This window comes from Nelumbo nucifera, chromosome 2 (genome assembly GCF_055504915.1).
Source record: "Nelumbo nucifera cultivar China Antique chromosome 2, China Antique-T2T, whole genome shotgun sequence".
NCBI classification, from domain to species: Eukaryota; Viridiplantae; Streptophyta; class Magnoliopsida; order Proteales; family Nelumbonaceae; genus Nelumbo; species Nelumbo nucifera.
Genome location: NC_142650.1, coordinates 25,185,776 through 25,210,982, shown reverse-complemented (window position 1 = coordinate 25,210,982; position 25,207 = coordinate 25,185,776). Strand labels below are relative to the sequence as shown.

The window sequence follows — 25,207 nt, the reverse complement described above, 5'->3', positions numbered from 1 at the left end:
GCTGAAAGCCAAAAGATAACAAAAGAAAATAAAAGAAAATAAAAGAATATTTTGGAGAAGTTTATTAAGGTTGCTTGTTATATGGGATTCAATTATGATGCCAGAAAGACATGATATCCTAAAAAATTGTGACCAATCAATCAGTATCATAATAAAACATGGTAACGAATCAGGGGGTCTTTATCAAAAAGACTCAGACCTCCAGACTCGGGGGGTTCCGTTGAAGTGAATACTGATGAGGTTTTTATCGTTTAAGGGAGATGGGTTGGTTGTTACTTAATAGGAGCATCTTCCTCTATACTTTTTGGCTGCCAGGATAGAACAATGTGAGGCATCATCAGTCATCACCATTAGAGGCATTCGGTTCGGAAGCTTGGAGGATGCAAAATTAGCAAAAACCAGAAAGACCCATTCTATTGTCATGGACTCTTGGAAAGTGACTCGAAGGAATTGACTTTGACGTTAAAAATGAAGGAATCGAGTTTCTCAAGGAAATTATCAATTGTGGCGAGTCGTATCATATCCCTGTAAGCATTTTCATCTACCTGGACAACCTTGAACCAGAAACGTTTGGGATTGATACACTGCAAGATGCAATGAATAAAAGAGCAACCTGCAATATTTGTCTGGGTAAGAAAGGTTCCAGCCTTACAGCCATACAGGTTACTCAGGTAAAGGGAAAGGCGATAGAGAGGGAGCGTTATTTTAAGCAGGTAAGTTGGTTATCCACCCTCGAGGAGGGTATCAGTTACCTGGCTAACTATACTCTTTGGAATCATGGCTTACTGTGAGATTCAATGTAACCCATTAATACCCGATTGACCAATTTAGTGATTTACCCCATTAATTACCGACAAACGAACGAGACTATTGTAGTATCTTCCTTTATCTCTCCATTGAAACTCAATCTATAGTTTTTTTTTTTTTTCTAATTTCTCATTCTTTCCTAATCTTAATACTTGAAATGACAACTCTAGCTTTTTGAGGATGACCTCAAATTTGAAGCTGAAGTTGCAATCTCATCAGGTCGTTTGTTTGTTTTATTTTGTTTTTTAATTCTCTTTTATGTCCAAAAAGGGTTGTCAATGGACCGGGTATTGGTCCAATCCAATCCGGTTTGGATCCTCTCTGAACACTTGAGTTGCTTCTCTCGCCATTTTTAACCTCAACAATCTTTTAATCAGCCCATGATAGACGCTTATATCTGGATTCTCAATCTCTTCCACAATCTTATAAGATTCCCTAATCCTTCTTTTTGTTAACAGTCCGTAGACCAGAGCTGCAAGTGTCGGATTATCGGCACGAATTCCTCTCGGCCGCATTTCTTCAAACACCAGGTAAGCCTGGGTGAGCTTGCTTCTTTTGCACATCGAAGTAATCACAAGCCTGTAAGTGGATAGACCCAAATCATCAATCCTCCCACTTCTCATTGACAGAAAAAGCTTCATTGCTTCGTCAAATTGGTTGTTTTTGAGAAGAGTCTCCATCTTCTTCTCAATTGCATCAATATCTGCTTCGAGCCCCTCCTCCAACATCTGATTCCAGATTTTTGATGCCTCAACCAAATTGCCAACCTTGCAAAACCCATTAATGAGGTGCTTATAAGTTTCTCTAGACGGCTTGATCCAGGGCTTCAACTTCAAAACAATAAACTTAGCTTCCACGACAAGCTTTGAACCACAGAGAGTCTCGATCACCTTGTTGAGAGTCTCCAAACTGTAATGGAACTCATGGGCGTTCATTAAATGAAATAATTCCACGCATTTCTTCAGTTCCCTGGCTGATGCTAACGCTTTCAAAGCAACTATGAAAGTTTTATTGGTCACAAGTCGTCGGTCGGCGATTTCTTGTATGACTTCCCAAAGAAGATCTATGTTTCTGGACTTTCCCATCACATCGAGCATTTTATTGAATGTAACCGAAGTGTGCGAGAAATGCGGTTGGGCCTGTGTGAACTGGAAGAACTTGTGGACGGGTTTCCACGAGTAAGGGAACTTATTGCAAACCTGAAGGAAAAAATCGTGAGAGAGATCAAAGTCGCAGTTTCTTAGGTGAGAATGAAGCTTTGGTTCGTCTGAATTTTGTTGTTGATAAAGAACCGTGCAGACTCGGAGGAGTTGATAAGGGTTGACAGGTGAGCTGGGTTTAGAGAGTTGAGAAAGGTCTGAATCGGTTACGAAGGTTTGACGATGGAGGTGATATTGGAAAATGCAGATAGTTCTGTTGATCAATAGTCTTCTAGCCATTTTGAATCAGGTTTCAGGAACGAGTGTAAATGTAGCAACTGATAACCTGCTGGTATTGCACAGAAAATTGAGAAAGGTTGGGGAAATAATTCAAAAAAATCGAATAAAAAACTGGAGATGCAGGGGATCGAACCCTGTACCACTCGCATGCAAAGCGAGCGCTCTACCATTTGAGCTACATCCCCATCGTGTCAAATATATCCCTATATAATTAAAAACAAGAACGATAGGCGGAACTTGCTAGATAGTTTGAGCCAATAAAGTATAGCCACGTGGAGAGTACGAGGATTCCCTGGAAGGTCAATAGAAAAGGGAAGTGGGGACCACCGAGTCGCGCGGCTTTTCAAAGGAGCGAAGGCGAGACTCTCACTTCGATCGTTCGACGCTCGACAGACTGCGAAGGACGTACCTAAGAGGAGAAAAACACTCTCTCCTCTGGTCTTATTTTTTCTCTGGTGAAAATTTCCGGCCTTGCCACTGCTACCGCCGGCGAGTTTGAGAGTTTCGTAAGGCTTTCTGGCGGGAGAAGCTGTACGCACGAATCTCTTCTTTGGCTTCTTCGTCTCGGGGTACTGTTTTTGGTTTTTCTCTTGTCCTCTGTTTTTGTCATGAGCCTCCAGTGAGAAACACAGAGATTTTGCTTCTCCTTTCTTAGCGATAGACACGGAGAGGCTTGGCATCCGAGGATCCGGTAGGGTTTCGATTCTTCTTCTATCATATATATTTATTTCTGTAATGTGTTTGTGTTTTGTGGTTTTGTTGGTTTTGTTTTCTCGACTAATGGATCCGGAATCGAGCTACTAAGTGCATGGGTGTTTCTATTGGCGTTTCTTTCGTCGAAATATATTGCATTATGGTTTTGTCGATGTAGAACGTAGGTTCTCCGTTAGTTTCTTTTTGTTTTTCGAGATTTATAGAACTGTCCAACCGTCTTCTTATTTTTTTTTCCGGTCTCGGATTTGTGGACCATTCTCGGATTTGTTCCGGGCACTTTACTGCAGACTGATTGATTAGTTTAAGAAAACAAATCCTTGATGTTCTGTTCCTGTTTATGGAGCTTTCGTCCTGTTTTTCATGGACGAACAGCCTTTTCAAATTCCTTCTTATGTGCATGAAGTACTTGAGTGAGCGATTTATCATCGTTTCTTTGTTCTCTCTCTCTCTCTCTCCATATCTACTAACTTCATTGGTTTTTTATGTTCTTCTTTAAAGTTCGTTGTATACATGCCGTGAGTCTTTCTGAAGGTTCTTTTGATTGTTCATGGAGCTTGAAAGGCTACTAAATTCTTCTTCGAGGGTGCTTTTTTTATCCTTTTTTAGACGTCAAGAGAGTTTTCTCTCCCTAATTTCTCCTTTTTGTTCTAGTTCGTTTTTTATTCATACAGATTCTATACTCATGATTCTTAAGGACTATGGGTCTATGACTTCTTCTAGTTTTCAACGATTCAGGAGACACCTCTGTGGATTTTTTATTCTATCTGTTCTCTAAGGCGCCTTATCTGATATTCTTGTTTTTTTCTTCAGCGATGGATAACATCAAATTTCCATTCAGAGGGATTATTAAAGATGTAAAAGGAAGGACACCATGCTATAAGCAAGATTGGATTAGTAGACTTCGTTCAGGCGTCAGGTAGTTTTTTGTTTGATTGAAACCGAGTAGTAATGTAATTCTTATCACAGGCAGAGGGGCTTTACAACTTAAATTCAAATGCTGTTCTTTTGTGTCAGGATATTGGCTCCAATTACCTATATTTTCTTCGCTTCGGCTCTTCCAGTTATTGCCTTTGGGGAGCAATTGAGTAGAGAAACAGGTTGGCTTCTGCTTATATTTCATTTTCTTCATAGGATGTCATCATTATTATCATCCAAGACTTGTCCCATCTATCTGGGATCGGCTACATGAATCCTGTCTAACCGTTCCGTTCTATTCAGTGCCATATCCTTTATTTTTCTTCTTCTTCATGGAATGTGTGATCTGAATAAACTATTTCAAGTTTAGCTCTGAACTAACAAGTCATTGCTGTTTTTTTTTTTTTTTTTTGAGTTTTTAAATTGCATTTGATTGTATGTTTTTTGTCTTTAGATGGAAGCTTGACCACGGTAGAAACTTTAGCTTCTACTGCTATTTGTGGTATCTTACACTCAATATTTGGTGGACAGCCCTTATTGATACTTGGAGTTGCAGAGCCCACTGTTATAATGTACACTTATTTGTACAATTTTACCAAAGGGAAGATTTGGGAAAAGAACTGTACTTGGCTTGGGCAGGATGGTAACATGAAGCAACTTCTTCATAATTCCACGTTTGAGATTCCTTGATTTTTATCTAACATATTAAATTTACTAACATAATCTCTCTTTGCAGGGTTTGCATCTGGACAGCACTTATGTTGTTTCTTCTAGCCATATTCAATGCTTGCACTGTTATCACTAGATTTACGAGGATTGCAGGGGAGCTTTTTGGCATGTTAATTGCTGTTCTTTTCATCCAAGAGGCTATCAAGGTATCTATTCAATCTATAATAAAAGAAACTAAGAGGTTAGCACATCTGCAGAATAAAAATTGATGCTGACAGCCTGACACTCTATAATGCTTGATTCACAGGGAGTGGTGAGTGAATTCAAGATACCCAAAGCTGAAGACCCAAAGGAAGAAAAGTACCAGTTCCAGTGGCTTTATGCAAATGGATTACTGGGGCTCATATTCTCCTTTGGTTTACTCTATACAGCTTTAAAAAGCAGGAGGGCAAGGTCATGGCGATATGGCACAGGTTTGTGAAGTGATTTGTGAGAGACTTTTAATAGCACAGGGAAAGATGATATTCTCTTTTTTCTACTCAATGTGACATGCATGCCAACCTGAATTTCTCCCACTGAATTTAGGGTGGCTTAGAAGTTTCATTGCGGACTATGGTGTTCCTTTGATGGTATTGGTTTGGACGGCATTATCATTCAGTGTACCAAGCAAAGTTCCTTCTGGAGTTCCTAGGAGGCTTTTTAGTCCTCTTCCTTGGGATTCAGACTCATTATACCATTGGACAGTAATCAAGGTAAAAACATTCTGGCAAAATAATATTTTTTTCTGTTTATTTCTCAGTGGCCCTTTGCTTGTTTCAATTCCATATAAGAAATTAGAACCTAATCACAATACTGCATCTGTATTAAGCAGTCTTTTTCTGAAGGCCATGTGTTCCTTTTCTTTGAACCTATATTTTAGAGAATTGTAACTTTGCAATATGTTATAATGACATAATTGAGAGGGATATATTCTCAATTTATGAATGACAAGATAGAGTTCCACTATGTATGGCTTAAATGAAACTTCACATTTTGTTTAGGTGGCTTTGTAGGAAAAAAGCTGGAAAACCACAGTGCATATTTAGTTATTATCATTGCTCATAAAAATGGTCAGACTAAATGACCAGCTTATTTACCTAAATTTCAGGATATGTGGAGGGTCCCTGTGGTATACATATTTGCTGCGTTTATTCCAGCTGTGATGATAGCAGGCCTTTATTTTTTTGACCATACCTAAATTTCAGGGATATAATACGACTCGCCACAATTGATAATTTCTTTGAGAAACTCGATTCCTTCATTTTTAACGTCAAAGTCAATTCCTTCGAGTCACTTTCCAAGAGTCCATGACAATAGAATGGGTCTTTCTGGTTTTTGTAATTTTGCATCCTCCAAGCTTCCGAACCGAATGCCTCTAATGGTGATGACTGATGATGCCTCACGTTGTTCTATCCTGGCAGCCAAAAAGTATAGAGGAAGATGCTCCTATTAAGTAACAACCAACCCATCTCCCTTAAAAGATATAAACCTCCATCAGTATTCACTTCAACGGAACCCCCCGAGTCTGGAGGTCTGAGTCTTTTTTCCAAGTGCTCCTCAGTCCTTGATTCCTCTAGTGCTTTTATAGTTTGCTGGTGGGGCTTCTTCCCTTCGTCGTGGTGATAAATATCGTCAGCCAACCTCTTTTATAATGGTTCTCGTTGCATTTCTCCTCCTCTCTCTAGTAGCCATCTTCTCACCATATCTCACAAATATGTCAGCGAGATCAACCAATCCTACCTCCCTCAATCTCTTCCCCACCTCTTCAAAGAAAACTATACCTTCCTCGTTTGAGAAACAATACAAAAACTTATTATAGTCAAACCTGGGCACATCAACTGCACCACCCATCATCCTCTCCACATATTTGGCCGCTTCCAAGGTCTTTCCCGCTTTGACCAACCCTCCCACAAAAATGGTCTCAAAATTCACAACGGGGTCTGGTCCCTTTCTCCCTCTCTTCCCCAAGTGTCCTTGCAATAGCATTATGTAAGTGTGCATGATAGGCTCACACCCTCTCTTTATCATCTCTCTGAACACTTGAGTTGCTTCTCTCGCCATTTTTAACCTCAACAATCCTTTAATCAGCCCATGATAGACACTTATATCTGGATTCTCAATCTCTTCCACAATCTTATAAGCTTCCCTAATCCTTCTTTTTGTTAACAGTCCGTAGACCAGAGCTGTAAGTGTCGGATTATCGGCACGAATTCCTCTCTGCCGCATTTCTTCAAACACCAGGTAAGCCTGGGTGAGCTTGCTTCTTTTGCACATCCAAGTAACCACAAGCCTGTAAGTGGATAGACCCAAATCATCAATCCTCCCACTTCTCATTGACAGAAAAAGCTTCATTGCTTCGTCAAATTGGTTGTTTTTGAGAAGAGTCTCCATCATCTTCTCAATTGCATCAATATCTGCTTCGAGCCCCTCCTCCAACATCTGATTCCAGATTTTTGATGCCTCAACCAAATTGCCAACCTTGCAAAACCCATTAATGAGGTGCTTATAAGTTTCTCTAGACGGCTTGATCCAGGGCTTCAACTTCAAAACAATAAACTTAGCTTCCACGACAAGCTTTGAACCACAGAGAGTCTCGATCACCATGTTGAGAGTCTCCAAACTGTAATGGAACTCATGGGCGTTCATTAAATGAAATAATTCCACGCATTTCTTCAGTTCCCTGGCTGATGCTAACGCTTTCAAAGCAACTATGAAAGTTTTATTGGTCACAAGTCGTCGGTCGGCGATTTCTTGTATGACTTCCCAAAGAAGATCTATGTTTCTGGACTTTCCCATCACATCGAGTATTTTATTGAATGTAACCGAAGTGTGCGAGAAATGCGGTTGGGCCTGTGTGAACTGAAAGAACTTGTGGACGGGTTTCCACGAGTAAGGGAACTTATTGCAAACCTGAAGGAAAAATTCGTGAGAGAGATCAAAGTCGCAGTTTCTTAGGTGAGAATGAAGCTTTGGTTCGTCTGAATTTTGTTGTTGATAAAGAATCGTGCAGACTCGGAGGAGTTGATAAGGGTTGACAGGTGAGCTGGGTTTAGAGAATTGAGAAAGGTCTGAATCGGTTACGAAGGTTCGACAGTGGAGGTGATATTGGAAAATGCAGATAGTTCTGTTGATCGATAGTCTTCTAGCCATTTTGAATCAGGTTTCAGGAACGAGTGTAAATGTAGCAACTGATAAACTGTTGGTGTTGCACAGAAAATTGAGAAAGGTTGGGGAAATAATTCAAAAAAATCGAATAAAAAACTGGAGATGCAGGGGATCGAACCCTGTACCTCTCGCATGCAAAACCAACAAAACCACAAAACACAAACACATTACAGAAATAAATATATATGATAGAAGAAGAATCGAAACCCTACCGGAGCCTCGGATGCCAAGCCTCTCCGTGTCTATCGCTAAGAAAGGAGAAGCAAAATCTGTGTTTCTCACTGGAGGCTCATGACAAGAACAGAGGACAAGAGAAAAACCAAAAACAGTACCCCGAAACGAAGAAGCCAAAGAAGAGATTCGTGCGTACAGATTCTCCCGCCAGAAAGCCTTACGAAGCTCTCAAACTCGCCGGCGGTAGCAGTGGCAAGGCCGGAAATTTTCACCAGAGAAAAAATAAGACCAGAAGAGAGAGTGTTTTTCTCCTCTTAGGTACGTCCTTCGCAGTCTATCGAGCGTCGAACGGTCGAAGTGAGAGTCTCGCCTTCGCTCCTTTGAAAAGCCGCGCGACTCGGTGGTCCCCACTTCCCTTTTCTATTGGCCTTCCAGGGAATCCTTGTATTCTCCACGTGGCTATATTTTATTGGCTCCAGGTGCGGGCCAGCCCGGCCCGTCGGGCTACCCAATAACTCTTTAATAGGTCTAGTCATATTATAATATTTATAAAAAATATATAATATAACATAAATAACATATATATATACTTTGTTTACAAAATACATATATTTAAATATATACAAGCCGGTTGGGCTCGGGCCAGGCTTAAAGTATTAGGCCCATGCCCGGCCCTGAAAATTTCAGGCCTAATGAGGTCCCAAACCCTGACCCAGCCCTGAACATAAAACCTAGGTCCACGTTTAGAATTTTTGGGTTGGGCTCATTTCCCTAATGATTTTTTCCCGCGGGAACGGAGATTGGGAAATTTTCATCTCCGTTAGCGGAGATGAGGAGAGCACTCCCCGACCCATAGGGACCCCGATTCTTACCCCGTGGGATCTTCACTAATATATGTATATGTATGTATACATTATATATGTATATATATACACATACATCTATATATTAATATTTTTAAAAATATGGTTGAATATATTTGAATCATTTCTAATGGGATTGTAAATTTTAATTATTTTATTTTTATTTTTTTAGATAAAATAAAAAACAAAAACAAAATGGTTAACATTATAAAAAATCATAGGGAATGGGGATAACCATGGGGATGGGGATGGGGATGGGGATAACTTTATCCCCGTTAGTAGGGATGGGGATGGGGAGAGGCCTCCCTTGCCCCATTGCCATTCCTACCCCTAATCTCATGGATAGAGTGTAGGTAGCATCAACCCACCAATCACTGCTTCTATCAAAGGTTTAAAATTTCGACATGATATCAGAGCATATTGTAACGGACCGGTGGCCATTGATATGTCATTTTAAGGGTTTTTTGAAAAACCAATGTTTTAAAATAAAAAATTAAAATTATTTTATATGCCTTTGCTTCAAAGTATTGATACACCTGATACTCAATTTTTAAATATTGAACATTTGTGACTGAACTGGATGGTCAGGCCAGAAAAATCAGGAACCGCTCACCATTTTACCCCGAAGCCACTTTTTGGCCAAAAGCTGTTGATTTGGTTAACAAACCGTTAACCCGTGTGGTTGAACCGGCAAATCATCGATCCAAACAATAGTTTTTGGCTGTTTTGTGTTTTTAATTTTTTAAGGTTTTTTAATTTTTTTTGTCAGAACGGGCTGTCCGTTTAGACTGAATGGTCGGACCATTCAACCCAAGAACCAAACTCTAAAACGGTTCCCTATCTAGTCAGGTTTTAAAAACCTTGATTTAAATCAATTAAAAATCTCTAAATATTATTATTTCATGTATCAAAGACAATGAAAATCGATATATATGATAGCACCAATAAGTTGCCATATTTTGAACCTTTCGCATATAGGTAGGTTTGATGAAATCAACATTAACAAATTCAATTGTTGAATTGGGGCGGAATCTAGACTTTCCAAACCATCCTTTTTTGTCTTTATCCCAGGACTAAGAATGGTTATGGGATATTCTCACAACAAAATCTGCCCCAACGCGATTCTAACATGATTAGTCCATATATCTCACCATAAAACTAGGATCCACCATATGGACACAAATATATACTACTTATAAAAGAGCAAATGCCCATTTACTTTTGTGATTTTTATTGGATGTTTTCTGTCATCTTTATCAAAAAAATACAATGAACATAGAGAGAACATATATGCCATTTACTCTCACTTCAAATTTTAGAAACTGTCCACTTATAAACGTTCAGAAACAGCCCATAAATTATAGATATGTTAAAACATTTTTTGACCCATCCACCCTCACCCATTCCATGACTTTGTGCAAAAAACTTTAACCACTTTTATATTTTGGTAAAGAGTTTTGCATTTATGTCCACCCCACACAGCTTGCTTTACAGAGAATCTGCTTGCTTGTCCAACAATCCAAACAAAATTTATTAAAGACTATGACTAGCTGATCAATCTGTCCGACCTTTATTCCTAGATGGATGCATGGAACTATGGCTGCTAGCCCCAAAGGTTAGGTCATCCATCACAATCTCTAAGTACAAATACAGATTCATCCATCCTCAATGTGACAAGTACATGAGAAAAAGATGCACAAAGAAAATTTTGGTAAAGAGTAATCACCATCTACCCATTCATTGAAAGCAGACCCATATATATATGTATATATTTCATTTTATTAACTTTTATATACGCAAACAGTTATCTATAAAATATAAATTATTCAAAATTGATGAATTCATACAATCTAAGGATAAAGGTCCATTATTATTTATTGCTACATGTGTAATTTTCTTCTGAAGTGTAAGCCATGCTTATTGGCTGGTCATATGTCATCAATCTTTTTGGATAAGAGAAAAAAGATGGTTTGGAACGAACCAGGTGGTCTTTATCAAAATTCACCAGTGGATTTTGATGAATTAAAAATATATCTGAGTTCCTTGTAGATAGTGTAATGGAATGCTTCTTGTATCAAATTCCAATAGTTTAGCATTTCCACTTATAACTGCGTTTCTCTATTTCTTCAAATTGCTTTTTGGCCTCCTTGTTTTATGCTTTTTCACTTTCAGAAACAGATATGTTTAAATATAGTTACGGTTTTTCTATTCTTTCCCATTTTAAGGGATTCAGTACATGCCCTTGGATTTATTTTTCCAACTTCAAACATTAGACTATGAACTGCAGTGCTTATTGGGAGCTTCAATAGATGACCTCATAATCTTTATCCACAACAAAATTCCATAACCTCATATTTTTTATCCACACCCAAGTCCTTTTTATTATTTTCATATGGACTTTTCGCTAGTAAAGGCATTTCGTTTCCTCTTAACTCTTATTTCTTAAGAGGAATCTTTTAACTTTAAGAGAAAAATGATTGTTCGTTTTCTCTTATCTCTTATCTCTTAAAGTGCAATCATACAATTTTTGTTTTCCAATGATATATCCAAAAAAGAAAAACAAAGATTATCATATATGGGGTCAAAATGGATATTTGATAATTTTCAAAATTTAGAATTTAGAACAACATTCTCTGCATTCAGATTTTAGAGGAAAGAAAAGTTCACCAATACCAATATACCTCTTAATGTAATTATTGCACTTTCAAATGTCAGATTTCAGAGCAAATGAACAGGCCCTAAGTCAAGTCAAATCATTTTGCCTTTTCGCTAGTAATGACCTGAAAAAATACTGTCAGGCATATGTCAAATGGCCTTTAAAACAGAGACTCCTTTGTGTTTGTCTACCTTAAGATTTCAGAGCAAATGAACAGGCCCTAAGTCAAGCCAAATCATTTTGCCTTTTCGCTAGTAATGACATGAAAAAATACTATGTCAGGCATATGTCAAATGGCCTTTAAAACAGAGACTCCTTTGTGTTTGTCTACCTTAAACATGGCAAACAATTTTTTGATAATGTACATTTAGTATCATTGTATAACAATTGATTGATGATATGTCTTCTTTTCTTGCCCTCTGCAGCACAGTCCCTTTCTTGTGCTCTTGCAACTGTTTCTGTTGGTCAACTATAAAGCCAACTATATGGAACTTAATATTACCCATTTTCTTTCTCATAAGTCATAACTTGCTCCCTATGCATGTGTTTAGTATCAATGCCATTTCTCCCAAGGCATTTCCTCCAAGTCAATGCCATGTAGGTGTTTTCTCCTCTCTTTTACTCTTTCTTATTTGGTTGAGTGTTTTTCAAGCGTTTCCTAACAGTTTCAAGTAACACTCATACCTTGGGTTCTGTGCAAGCAACTTCCTAATGAAATGTCAAAATGATGTTTACTGTAATGAAGAAAACGTTTTGTCCTTTTTTGCCTATATAATTGGCACCAAATAACCAAGGTATGGGATATGCCATAATTGGGTACATATCCATGAGTTGTGCATATCAGCACGATATGCTTCTGTATCGGATTGTATCACACTGTATTAGTGGATATGATCTAATACGCATCGACACAAAAGTGTATCGGTGCCTATTTTGATGAAATTGTGTATTGATTGCTTTTGGGTTGTTTTTGAACTTTAATAAAAATTGAAAACTATAATTATAAAAACTGAAATAAATAATTTAAGATTTAATTTTCTCCAACAATTTAATAAAAACTGAAAATTATAAAAAAAAATTATCTACTATGTGTTTTTGCAATTATATATAAAAAAAAAATTGTATGTTAAAAATGAAAACATATTTATTTTTTGAAAAAATGAAATTATTTATATAAAAATACTAAATAAATAAAATTTCCTAAAGTTTTAGTAAAAAATGAAATAGAGTGAAAATTATTGTATGATGCGTACATGCTATAGAGTCAAGTCCCTATATTGTTGATTGTAATGTTTCTATTCATATAACCTATTAAAGTGTGCATTTCTCATGCATTTATACCTTATTCATAGATAATTCAGCTTTAGATTTAGTGTTCTTATTGTATTTATGTGATTTGTATGCATTTTCCTAGCATATCCAAGTGTTTCATATCGTTCGTTTGTATCCATGTGTTTCAAAAGTACATCCGTATCTGAGCTTTTCCCAATACCTGATACTTTAATCCTTGCAAATAACATTAAAAATGTGCACAAAATCCAGAGTATTTTATCAAATTCGAAGGTGTTGTTGCCTAAGAAAACTGCATTAATACCAAACAAGGCCTATGTTCCTGTATATTATTCTACATCACAGTAAACCATAGGCAATGATTACCCTTGAATCTGTTATTATATGGTGTCAACGCTCTTTGTAATTTCAGCATCTGTGCTCAGTACAGTTTTAAGAGGCCAAATTTATGTCCTCCAAGTGACAGTAATACCCTTTGTAATTTCAGCATTTTTTTTCTTGTGGTTTTGTATTCTTTTGGTAGTCTTGGATTTGAGAGATTATAATTTGCATATTCACAGCTTGACTTATGTATTAATGATAGTTGGTTTGTTAGAGGGCTTCAATAATTTATTTCTATTTATATAGATTCTGAAGGAAATGTGCCCTTATGGGAGGCAATATTGGGGAGGCATGAATCCGTTATCAAACTTCTCGTAGACAATGGTGCCAACCTCATGTCAGGTGATGTGGGCCAATTTGCATGCACTGCTGTTGAGCAAAATAACTTGGACTTGCTCACAGATATTGTGTACCATGGAGGGGATGTCACAATTCCCAGGAGCAATGGAACCACTGCACTTCATGTTGCAGTTTGCGAGGGGAACATTGAAGTAGTTAAGTTCCTCTTGGACCATGGAGCTGAGATCGACAAGCCTGATGTTCAAGGTTGGAGCCCAAGGGATCTAGCAGATCAGCAGGGACATGAATAAATAAAAGATCTTTTTGAATCCAGGAAAGAAAATAAGCACCAGTCCACCATTGCTGTTTCTGAGCAGCAGGGTGTGCACTACCTTGGGAGGTTTACAAGTGAGCCAGTACTCAACACTACACATCCAGGAGGAATGGCCATTCCTACAGAGGGGCTCTGGAGGGATAGCAGTCAAAGGCGTAGGACTGACAACTTCAACAACTCACTATTTGGAATCATTTCAGCTGCCCAGACAGGTCAGAATGATCTAGTTCCATCTGTTAGCCGTGCTAGTGCCACCAAGAGTTACACTAGTTACCCTGCCAGAGTGACAATTAGTTGCCCAGAGAGGGTCTTAGTTACTGGGAAGCTTGTTCTCCTCCCACAGTCTCTTGAAGAATTACTAGCAATATGTGCTAAAAAATTTGGGCTCTCTCCAACCAAAGTCCTAAGCAAAGATGGGGCTGAAATTGATGATATACGGCTGATCAGAGATGGTGACCATCTTGTCATTGCTAGTGATCATGGAATGGAACAGATTGGCTTTATAGGGATATAAAACGGGGATTAGCACATCCCCCCCCCCCCCCCGCCCCCGCCCCCGCCAAATCTTAATCCCCCAATCCTGGTGGTAGCGGGATTTGAGATCAAGTCTATGCTACAACTAGCCAAATAAGTAAATGAGCCACCATCTATGTACTTCATATAATATATTAGCTATATAAAAAGGAAATAATTTGAAGCTCTATAACTAGAAAAGAAAAGAAATTTTTTTTCTACTATTTTATATGTAAAGAACTAGAATTATATAAAAACTTTGGTGAATTACTATTACTTTGTTTTTCCTTTAAAAAATACATTTTTAAACAATAGCTCACACCTCCTCTCATTTCACACACGTGACTTTATTTTTAAATTAAATGATTAAAAATATAAAATTTCAAAATAAAGACCTTTCGTCTCAATTGTCTCTGATAATTAGATCATTACTCTCTCCAATAAGATCATTCTTAAAACTCTCTCTCTCTCTCTCACACACACACACGCACACACACCTTTTGATCTTAATAAATTAGATGGATTGGATTAAGTTAAAGGCCAATATATGAACAACTCTAAATAAAGACCTTATCCTAAACTAAAATTGATGCCAAAAATCTAAATTTGTCAATTGAAACCTAACTTCTGCCCAACTTTAAATATAAATCTTAGCTTAACTCAAATTAAGGCCAAAAACCAAAATTTACCAGCCAAAACCTAACATATATTAAGCCAATGCATGGGCTTAGTTGCTAGTACAAATATAAATTTAGATTTTTGGCTTTGATGACCCTTGAACTTTGCAAAAAGGTCACTTTTGATCCTAAAGTTTAAGAAAAAACATTTTTTGCCCTTAAACCATGGTGAAAAAACCATTTTAAGGCAAAATAGATAATGTTAGAGATGTAATTAACGATTCCATTAGACAAATAATAAAATAATAAGGTTAATTGATGTGGCATTACTTAAAATTCTCACCTGTTCACATGTGAGCAAGAATGAAAACAAAAATAATTATTTTTTATTTAATAATTAATTATTAATAAAAAACAATTTCTCTTTCTCTCTCTCTTCTTTCTTCTTCTTCTTATTCCCCCTACCCTCTCTTTAGTCCTAACCACCCCTCTTGTTAACAATGCTTCTGTTTAAGGTTTAACAATGCTTCTGTTTAAGGTAACCTAGCTATGCCTTTACTCTGCTTAATACTATCTTTTACATGTAGGGGCTCACTTTGAGTTCCAGGAGCAGATCTCTCTGATCATTGTTTTGATTCTAATAGGCACTTAGCCAGCAAACTATTTTTACTTGTAAATGTCATTTAACGATTATCAACTCATTAGTGGAAGCTGCTAGGCCATTGAAAATTTGAAATGCTTCTCTCAACGGCAATCCAACTCCTATCGAACCAAATGGAGGATGGTAGTTTTGTCAACTTATGCAGCGACTTCAGTTCTTGTGAAACCTACTTGGATCCTAGACAAAGATGTCCATGGCAGAATAACTGAATTAGTCAAGGGGATAAAGGGGTTAAATACTTAATTATTTATTTTATCAAGATTCAAACTGGGTTCTTCTGCAAATAAGTAATCTATCATACAGAATCATGGAAGAGTTGGGGCGACCATTGGTTCGGTCAGTGGTTACGACTAAAGAGAGAATAGGCGAAGAAGAAGAAGAGAGAGGGGGGGAGGGGGGGCAGGTATTATATTTTATTTTTCCCTTGAAATTAAATTAAGAGCCAAATTATTATTTTTTGTTTTATTGATAATTTATTGTTAATCAATTATTAAATAAAATAATTAATAGGTGGAAATTTTAAGTAAGACGCACATGTAATTTTTCAGACTTTTTGACTTAAGCAGTATAGAGTATAGACTATAGACCAGCAATCTTTATTATTTTATTATTTGTCTAACGGAACAATGTATCCCAACATCTATTTTTGCCTTAAAATGGCCTTCTAACCATAATTTGAGGGCAAAAATGACATTTTCTTTAAATTTTAGGGTAAAAAATAGCCGTTTCACAAAGTTCATTAGTAGTCCAAATCATAATGGATTTTATCTATGGGATTCAGATCTTGAGAATTTAGACTTGAAGTCTGCACGAAAAATACAACATTCCAACCAACAGAAGCATATAATCTTACGTAGATATAAAATATATACTTATTGCTAACCGGATTACGGTGGATCCATATTCAGATCACCTTAATCAGATCAAATTTGAACAGAAAAGACACTACTTGATAAGCAGTTGAAATTTGAAAATATTTAAGCAGCACTACATTTCAATTAAATGGGAAGAGTTTCTCCATAAAAAGGGGCAAAATTTTAGCTATTCAGGGTGAACATTTCTGTTAAATTTCCTAACACCATCCAAATGAATAAAGTCAAGGCCAAGGCTGCAATGCAAACATATAGAGTGTAAAATGGTTCATATAAATTGCAAAGTTGGATTAGTTTTGTATTGACAAATTTACCTTATTACCAAATAGACTTGTAACTGTAATTGATGAAAACACAATTCCAATAAACTATATAGCATATGCCTTTTTTATCAAAATCCCACTTGAATGCACATAAATGTATTTTAAAATCTTATTATCAATATAAATATGCATTGAAAAATGTGTTTTCTATCACTTGCCAATACATAAATGTAAGGTTGCCAAACACAGGCAAAAGTGAACCAAAGTGCAAATTTACCCGAACTGAGATTTACACTCCATTTGCATCGTTTCCAAACGCAACCTAAGAGAAGGTATGCAAGAGAGAACTCTCACATTCTTATATTAAATAATGACTAATAATTAATATAACAAAAGATAATAAAAGACCCATTAATCCATACTTGTATTCAATAAGTACATATGCATCCAAGCCCCTTGACCCGCCCATGTACATTTTGTCTGTCCTTTTGTTCTTTCTTGCTTTCCCCCCTGGTTTGTTTCCAAATCAATTTTATTTGCACTGGTGCAAAAGCATGGGAATGCAAATACCCACCGCAAATTCTGATATCTAAGCATTTGCTTTCTTTTGTTTGTTTGCATTGCAGATGAAGTAAAATAAGACCTGAAGCAAAGTACAACCCAACGCAAAAGTAAACCAGTATTTACATTTTCTAATTTGCATTCCCATACATTTGTACCATTGCAAATGAAATTTCACTATAAAGTATAAACAAAGAGAGCCCAACTTTATTTCTCCTCTATTTAACCAAAAGATCTATAATTAAAGAACCCTTGGGCTACCCCAAAACAATTCTGATGCTCTTTTGCTCCCGCCCTCAGTTTTCATCATTTATAGGTTTTATAGCGAATTGCCCAACAGAAGGTTGTACTTTTCCAATAATTCAACCTTACTGAGAAACATCATCGTTTCATCAGCATCCCCAATTTTCTTGTGCCATCAGCTCATTTCTCGCCTGTTTTGAGTGGCTTGATCCTCAGGGTGAACCTGCCATAACACAAAAAATACCCATCTATTAATTTACGAATTGCCTGAATCCACATAATGTCATGCATAATATCGTCGTAACATACACCATGCCCACAAGCACGAAGAGATAACATGTGAACAAATGGTGAGACCTCCATCTAGTACATTAAGATCAGAAGCTAAGAGAGAATTCTCTTGCCTGGAAGCTTCTCTCCTCGCTGAAGCTCACAGTTCTAAGCTTCAGCTCCCCTCTGCTGGTGGTGAGCTCATCCAGAATCTCTGCATCGCACATTTCTACTCCACTCTCCTCACACGTAGGATCAGTTTTCATTTCCTATTCACATGTTTCACAGGTCAATTTAGATATTTAAACGCAATAGTCTTGTCACTCTACAAAGAAAACACTTCATTTTTTTGGGTGGTGTGGCAAGGGTATGGGGATAACATTATCAGTTTATGTCCTTTATAGGCTCATCCATAGACGTGATGATTGAACTCACCTTAAATGAGAGGCTGCGACTGCGGCAAGGAGCACCAGCAATTTCCTCATACTCAGCAGCATCCAATTCCCACAAGTGTCTTGGCTGAAACAACTTGGGGAGGACGTGCTGTCTTATGCTTATGAGAAGGAAGAAAGGTAAGGGAAACAGTATTCCAGCTATAGGTATCCATGTCACTCCAAAACAGATCAGAAGATATACAAACTGGAAGAGTGTAAACGTAGCAATGTATTTGAAGGGAACTAACTCCACAAAAGAAGCGTGATCACCCTCCAGAACCCTGCACAAAAAAGAAGAAATCATTAAAAGAGTTGTGGAAAGTTATGAATTATATATACTAGATTATCCTAATTAGGAAGCTAGTATTTTCTGTTAAAAATAACCCATGTACCAGCACTTGCTAGATAACTGAACTTATCTGCTTGTAAGAAAGATAACTTACTTAAACCGCCGGCCAGGTGTAACAAAAAGAAGAAGAATCCTTTCCCAGAATTGGTTCCCGGGGAGGCTGTCAATGGCCATGTAAGCAAAGTATCCCCAGAGAACTGAGGTAGGTATTGTCCTGATTATGGACATTGCAAATATAGATGCACCCACGAGAGCAGACTGTAAAAGGTTGCTCACTCTCTGCTCATTAACACGGACAGGCAAATATTCATCAATGTGCTTCTCAGGATCAAATTTTCTTTTCATGTCTCCACCCTCATTTTCACCACTCATCACTGCCTCCTTCAATCCCTTGAGCTCTTTTGTAACCACAGTCTACATGGCAAAGCACATTCTTACAATTAAAGAAGAATTAAAAGGGGAAAGGAAACAATTGTGCATACCTTTATGTCGGAATAGTAGGGTGAACAAAATCTTAATAAACATTTTTTAAGGTCTTTTTCTTGGTGGCATTGCTTGGTGCAGTGGTAAAACCTGGTTGGCAAGCATAGAATGTAGTCTGAAAGCAGCTGGATAGCTGGTACCATAGTTGGGTAATGGCCCTTTTTAATGTCTCCCCCTCCCCTTGCATTTATCTTGCAAGGTCCGGGAACAGGAGAGCATACTATATGTTTCCTTGTTCTGTTGTCTAGTGCAAGCCAAGGACTAGGAGAGATGACAGTGCCAGAGTAAGCAATTTGTGTATGAATAGAGAACCTAGAATACTTACTTTTGGAGCTGCATCCATTTCTATAAACACTGCTTGCATCTTGCCATAGATTTCTGAGTTGCTAGCTTGTTGCTTGATGCATTCCTTAGCACTCTCTACCATCTTCTTTCGAAGCAACTGCAGCTTGCAGTTCAGATTGTAAGTATTTAAAGCAACTGTACTTGTATGAATATACAGCAGAAATTTTGTTTTCAGTTCCTTCAACAGACCTGCCTCTTAAGAACAGCAAGGCTCTTGGTGTGCATAGGGGATTGTGGGAGGACCCCATTTGAAGGAGGTAATCCAATCAATCCACACAATAAAACCTGAAACCGTAATTTTAAAGCAGCACATAAGCTATGAAGAAAAATAGGACCTAGAGGAAATACATATAAACAAACATAATTAGAAAGAAATAATACCATGACCCCCAGCAAAAAGATGTCATAATGGTAAGCAGATGGGTTCTTGAGATTGAAATCCTTTTGCTGTGCCATCTGGGAAGCAACGCTATGGTCAAAAAAATAAAGACCTGCTACCATCACAGCTGGAATAAACGCAGCAAATATGTATACCACAGGGACCCTCCACATATCCTGAAATTTAGGTAAATAAGCTGGTCATTTAGTCTGACCATTTTTATGAGCAATGATAATAACTAGATATGCACTGTGGTTTTCCACCTTTTTTCCTACAAAGGCACCTAAACAAAATGTGAAATTTCATTTAAGCCATACATAGTGGAACTCTATCTTGTCATTCATAAATTGAGAATATATCCCTCTCAATTATGTCATTATAACATATTGCAAAGTTACAATTCTCTAAAATATAGGTTCAAAGAAAAGGAGCACATGCCTTCAGAAAAGACTGCTTAATATAGATGCAGTATTGTGATTAGGTTCTAATTTCTTATATGGAATTGAAACAAGCAAAGGACCACTGAGAAATAAACAGAAAGAAATATTATTTTGCCAGAATGTTTTTACCTTGATTACTGTCCAATGGTATAATGAGTCTGAATCCCAAGGAAGAGGACTAAAAAGCCTCCTAGGAACTCCAGAAGGAACTTTGCTTGGTACACTGAATGATAATGCCGTCCAAACCAATACCATCAAAGGAACACCATAGTCCGCAATGAAACTTCTAAGCCACCCTAAATTCAGTGGGAGAAATTCAGGTTGGCATGCATGTCACTTTGAGTAGAAAAAAGAGAATATCATCTTTCCTTTTGCTATTAAAAGTCTCTCACAAATCACTTCACAAACCTGTGCCATATCGCCATGACCTTGCCCTCCTGCTTTTTAAAGCTGTATAGAGTAAACCAAAGGAGAATATGAGCCCCAGTAATCCATTTGCATAAAGCCACTGGAACTGGTACTTTTCTTCCTTTGGGTCTTCAGCTTTGGGTATCTTGAATTCACTCACCACTCCCTGTGAATCAAGCATTATAGAGTGTCAGGCTGTCAGCATCAATTTTTATTCTGCAGATGTGCTAAACTCTTAGTTTCTTTTGTTATAGATTGAACAGACACCTTGATAGCCTCTTGGATGAAAAGAACAGCAATTAACATGCCAAAAAGCTCCCCTGCAATCCTCGTAAATCTAGTGATAACAGTGCAAGCATTGAATATGGCTAGAAGAAACAACATAAGTGCTGTCCAGATGCAAACCCTGCAAAGAGAGATTATGTTAGTAAATTTATTATGTTAGATAAAAATCAAGGAATCTCAAATGTGGAATTATGAAGAAGTTGCTTCATGTTACCATCCTGCCCAAGCCAAGTACAGTTCTTTTCCCAAATCTTCCCTTCCTTTGGTAAAATTGTACAAATAAGTGTACATTATAACAGTGGGCTCTGCAACTCCAAGTATCAATAAGGGCTGTCCACCAAATATTGAGTGTATGATACCACAAATAGCAGTAGAAGCTAAAGTTTCTACCGTGGTCAAGCTTCCATCTAAAGACAAAAAACATACAATCAAATGCAATTTAAAAACTCAAAAAAAAAAAAAAAACAGCAATGACTTGTTAGTTCAGAGCTAAACTTGAAATAGTTTATTCAGATCACACATTCCATGAAGAAGAAGAAAAACAAAGGATATGGCCGTGAATAGAACGGAACGGTTAAACAGGATTCATGTAAACGATCCCAGATAGATGGGACAAGTCTTAGATGATAATTATGATGACATTCTATGAAGAAAAGGAAATATAAACAGAAGCCAACCTGTTTCTCTACTCAATTGCTCCCCAAAGGCAATAACTGGAAGAGCCGAAGCGAAGAAAATATAGGCAATTGGAGCCAATATCCTGACAGAAAAGAACAACATTTTGAATTTAAGTTGTAAAGCCCCTCTGCCTGTGATAGAATTACATTACTACTCGGTTTCAATCAAACAAAAAACTACCTGACGCCTGAACGAAGTCCACTAATCCAATCTTGCTTATAGCATGGTGTCCTTCCTTTTACATCTTTAATAATCCCTCTGAATGGAAATTTGATGTTATCCATCGCTGAAGAAAAAAATAAGAATATCAGATAAGGCGCCTTAGAGAACAGATAGAATAAAAAATCCACAGAGGTGTCTCCTGAATCGTTGAAAACTAGAAGAAGTCATAGACTCATAGTCCTTAAGAATCATGAGTATAAAATCTGTATCAATAAAAAACGAACTAGAAAAAAAAAGGAGAAATTAGGGAGAGAACTCTCTTGACGTCTAAAAAAGGATTAAAAAAAGCACCCTCAAAGAAGAAGTCAGTAGCCTTTCAAGCTCCTTGAACAATCAAAAGAACCTTCAGAAAGGCTCACAGCATGTATACAACGAACTTTAAAGAAGAACATAAAAAACTGATGAAGTTAGTAAATATGGAGAGAGAGAGAGAGAGAACAAAGAAACGATGATAAATCGCTCACTCAAGTGCTTCATGCACATAAGAAGGAACTTGAAAAGGCTGTTCGTCTATGAAAAACAGGACGAAAGCTCCATAAACAGGAACAGAACATCAAGGATTTGTTTTCTTAAACTAATCAATCAGTCTGCAGTAAAGTGCCCGGAACAAATCCGAGAATGGTCTTATAAGACCCACAAATCCGAGAACGGAACAAATAAATAAGAAGACAGATGGACAGTTCTATAAATCTCAAGAAACAAAAAGAAACTAACGGAGAACCTACGTTCTACATCGACAAAACCATAATGCAATATATTTCGACGAAAGAAACGCCATTAGAAACACCCATGCACTTAGTAGCTCGATTCCAGATCCATTAGTCGAGAAAACAAAACCAACAAAACCACAAAACACAAACACATTACAGAAATAAATATATATGATAGAAGAAGAATCGAAACCCTACCGGAGCCTCGGATGCCAAGACTCTCCGTGTCTATCGCTAAGAAAGGAGAAGCAAAATCTCTGTATTTCTCACTGGAGGCTCATGACAAGAACAGAGGACAAGAGAAAAACCAAAAACAGTACCCTGAGACGAAGAAGCCAAAGAAGAGATTCGTGCGTACAGCTTCTCCCGCCAGAAAGCCTTACGAAACTCTCAAACTCGCCGGCGGTAGCAGTGGCAAGGCCGGAAAATTTCACCAGAGAAAAAATAAGACTAGAGAAGAGAGTGTTTTTCTCCTCTTAGGTACGTCCTTCGCAGTCTGTCGAGCGTCGAACGGTCGAAGTGAGAGTCTCGCATTCGCTCCTTTGAAAAGCCGCGCGACTCGGTGGTCCCCACTTCCCTTTTCTATTGACCTTCCGGGGAATCCTCCTAGTCGCCACGTGGCTATACTTTATTGGCTCCTCTATCTAGCAGGTTCCGCCTGTCTTTCCTACTACTTGACAATGCTACACCGAAAGAGGCAAAACATTTCCAAATAGACCAGCATACCCCTGACACCAACAAGGTTTTTTGTTTGGTCGTTCTGTCATTTTAAGTATATATAGGGATATCTTTGTCTTAATGGAGCTTCAGGCGAATAAAAGGTATCTCTCTTCACGTAACCTTGATGATCACGTGTAGGTGTATGCACCGAAATTCGCGTGCATGGACTATCACTACAGAGTACAAACCTCCAAAATCTGCCCATCAAAATGGTACCCGCCAAAATCAGGTTAAGTAGTCATATCGGACGGTTCAAAACAGGCTGTCATTGCTCCGAACCGCGTCTTGTTCTAATGATAGCTATTTGGAAGCCTTTATTTGACTGAACTTGAGTGTGTTTTTTGACTCGTAGAGAACGAGTATTTAGTGTATCACATGACTTGTCCCAACACCGCCACTTCTCGGTTGTAAAGATCTTTGTTTCAAGAAGATGGCAAATTGAAGCTGAACCGTTGGATCTGTTGCCTCGGTTCTCGTCGTAAGATGAAGGGCTAGGGGCTTTAATAGCTACTCTAGTTCTATGGTCCATGCCACAACCTGACAACCTTCAGACGAGAGAGAGTGTGTGTGGTTAGGCAGTTAGAGGGCCCACACGTTTGCCGAACGCAACAAATAGGAGAGCTCGTGCGCCAGGGAGGATCTATCTGGCCTCGTGGCACGGGCACAGACGTGCACCTGAAACGACGCGAAAATTCTCTGTACCAACGAATTAATTAATCAAGTTTGGTAATTACTAATTAGTATCGCTAAGCGCGCTTGCACAAATAAAATTACTTGTGCAAGAGCACTCAACCGTCTGATCTACTTCTAGATGATAATTAAGTAAATCATGGCCACTTGATATGATCCAATGATGATGCACTGCAAGTGCACTTCATACATTGCAATAAAACCCTTAGGAGTCATTAACTTTTGCATTCCAATTTTAGTCTAGTGATTGTCGCCTTGTCGGCACCCACTTCGATGATGCAATGGATTAGGGGGTTGAGACAGAGGAAAGACAGAGGCTTTTGCTGGTGAGAATGAATCTAGGGTTGATCATTTATAGTTTGGCCACTAATTCGGAGGCCCCTTATGATGAATGGTCTGGATTTGGCCACAAGATTCCTCCGTAGGGTGAAAATATAGTAGGTTTTGTGGGGGAAGTGGGCACCGTTTGGCTTTATTTCTGCTATTTGGAAGGATGATGTGGCTTACTATTGAAAGTTAAAATCTTCTGAATTGATCATCATTTGTTCATCAATTCCACGGTTGCAAACAGCCCTATATTGAGTTTTGTTCAAATATGAGATGGCCCGGTCCGGAAGATAGGCCCGATCAGGTACCCGATTTTCATCCCATAATCTATAATGCAAAATTTTTAAATATCCACTTAAAAATGGGATGCAATTAAAGCGAACTTTAATCGAATAATTTTGGCTCGAGTTCGAATTTTAGAGCAATTTAGATTTGTTATTTGAATTTGAAATTGATTAAATAAAATATTTGGCTTAAAAGCTTGCAAATTTAGCTCATTTAATATTATATTTATATTTATAAAATATAAAAATATATTGGTTTTGAGATTTTGAACCTGATTGAATTGAAAAATAGAGTTTGAATTGAACTGGAACTCAAATTGAAATATAGGCTGCATTTGAATGAGGTGTAAATGTGAATCAATGCCATCAGTTCGCATTTACACCTATTTATTTCTTGTATAAAACTCTACACCTGTCCTTTTTGTAGCAGTTTGTTTCCCATGTAAAAGTTACACCGAAAATCGATGTAACCCTCTTTTTGGCTGATTTTTACATTGTTAATCGATGTACCTTTACATCTATTCTCACTTAAAAAAAATCCCAATGGTCCAAATAGTTTTAAATTATGAATCTTTACATGATGAATTTTTGTATTGATTGACTTTCACATAATGGATTTTTCCACTGCACTCAAAAGTCTCAAACACAGCCATATGAATAATTTAGTTGAATCGAGTTAAGATATGTCGAAACTCAACTTGATTTGACTAGATTGCACAACTACTTAA

General features: G+C 37.7%; 2 protein-coding genes, 1 non-coding gene and 2 pseudogenes across 5 annotated transcripts; 1 reads left to right on the top strand and 4 right to left on the bottom strand.

The window, feature by feature from the left end:
• Nucleotides 1-951: 951 nt before the first annotated feature.
• Nucleotides 952-2,365, bottom strand: LOC148802011 (putative pentatricopeptide repeat-containing protein At1g26500 pseudogene; annotated as a pseudogene).
• Nucleotides 2,359-2,431, bottom strand: TRNAA-UGC (transfer RNA alanine (anticodon UGC)). Its single transcript has one exon. It is a non-coding gene; the product is annotated as a tRNA-Ala (tRNA).
• Nucleotides 2,432-2,651: 220 nt separating this feature from the next.
• LOC104595321 (boron transporter 4-like) lies at nt 2,652-5,788 on the top strand (annotated as a pseudogene). Its single transcript, XR_016082124.1, has 8 exons — nt 2,652-2,937; nt 3,771-3,876; nt 3,975-4,057; nt 4,330-4,518; nt 4,612-4,750; nt 4,852-5,017; nt 5,130-5,296; nt 5,692-5,788. The product of XR_016082124.1 is annotated as a boron transporter 4-like (transcript).
• A 417-nt stretch (nt 5,789-6,205) lies between these two features.
• Nucleotides 6,206-8,287, bottom strand: LOC148802009 (putative pentatricopeptide repeat-containing protein At1g26500). Its single transcript, XM_088897192.1, has 2 exons — nt 7,961-8,287; nt 6,206-7,493 (listed from the first exon to the last, which is right to left on the bottom strand). The coding sequence occupies exon 2, from the start codon at nt 7,377-7,379 to the stop codon at nt 6,216-6,218; it is 1,164 nt and encodes a 387-aa protein (XP_088753318.1). The 5' UTR covers nt 7,380-7,493; nt 7,961-8,287; the 3' UTR covers nt 6,206-6,215.
• Nucleotides 8,288-17,305: 9,018 nt separating this feature from the next.
• Nucleotides 17,306-23,012, bottom strand: LOC104595320 (boron transporter 4). Of its 2 annotated transcripts, none has more exons than XM_010256014.3 (14): nt 22,657-23,012; nt 21,707-21,812; nt 21,526-21,608; nt 21,063-21,255; nt 20,831-20,969; nt 20,564-20,729; nt 20,285-20,451; nt 19,718-19,891; nt 19,526-19,621; nt 19,317-19,433; nt 18,603-18,922; nt 18,161-18,440; nt 17,860-17,994; nt 17,306-17,678 (listed from the first exon to the last, which is right to left on the bottom strand). In XM_010256014.3, exons 2-14 carry the CDS (start codon nt 21,808-21,810, stop codon nt 17,631-17,633), a joined length of 2,022 nt encoding a protein of 673 aa, XP_010254316.2. In that variant the 5' UTR covers nt 21,811-21,812; nt 22,657-23,012; the 3' UTR covers nt 17,306-17,630. The 2 variants fall into 2 exon arrangements, with proteins under 2 accessions (XP_010254316.2, XP_088755372.1); XM_088899246.1 differs by having other exon boundaries at nt 22,779-22,976.
• Nucleotides 23,013-25,207: the final 2,195 nt, after the last annotated feature.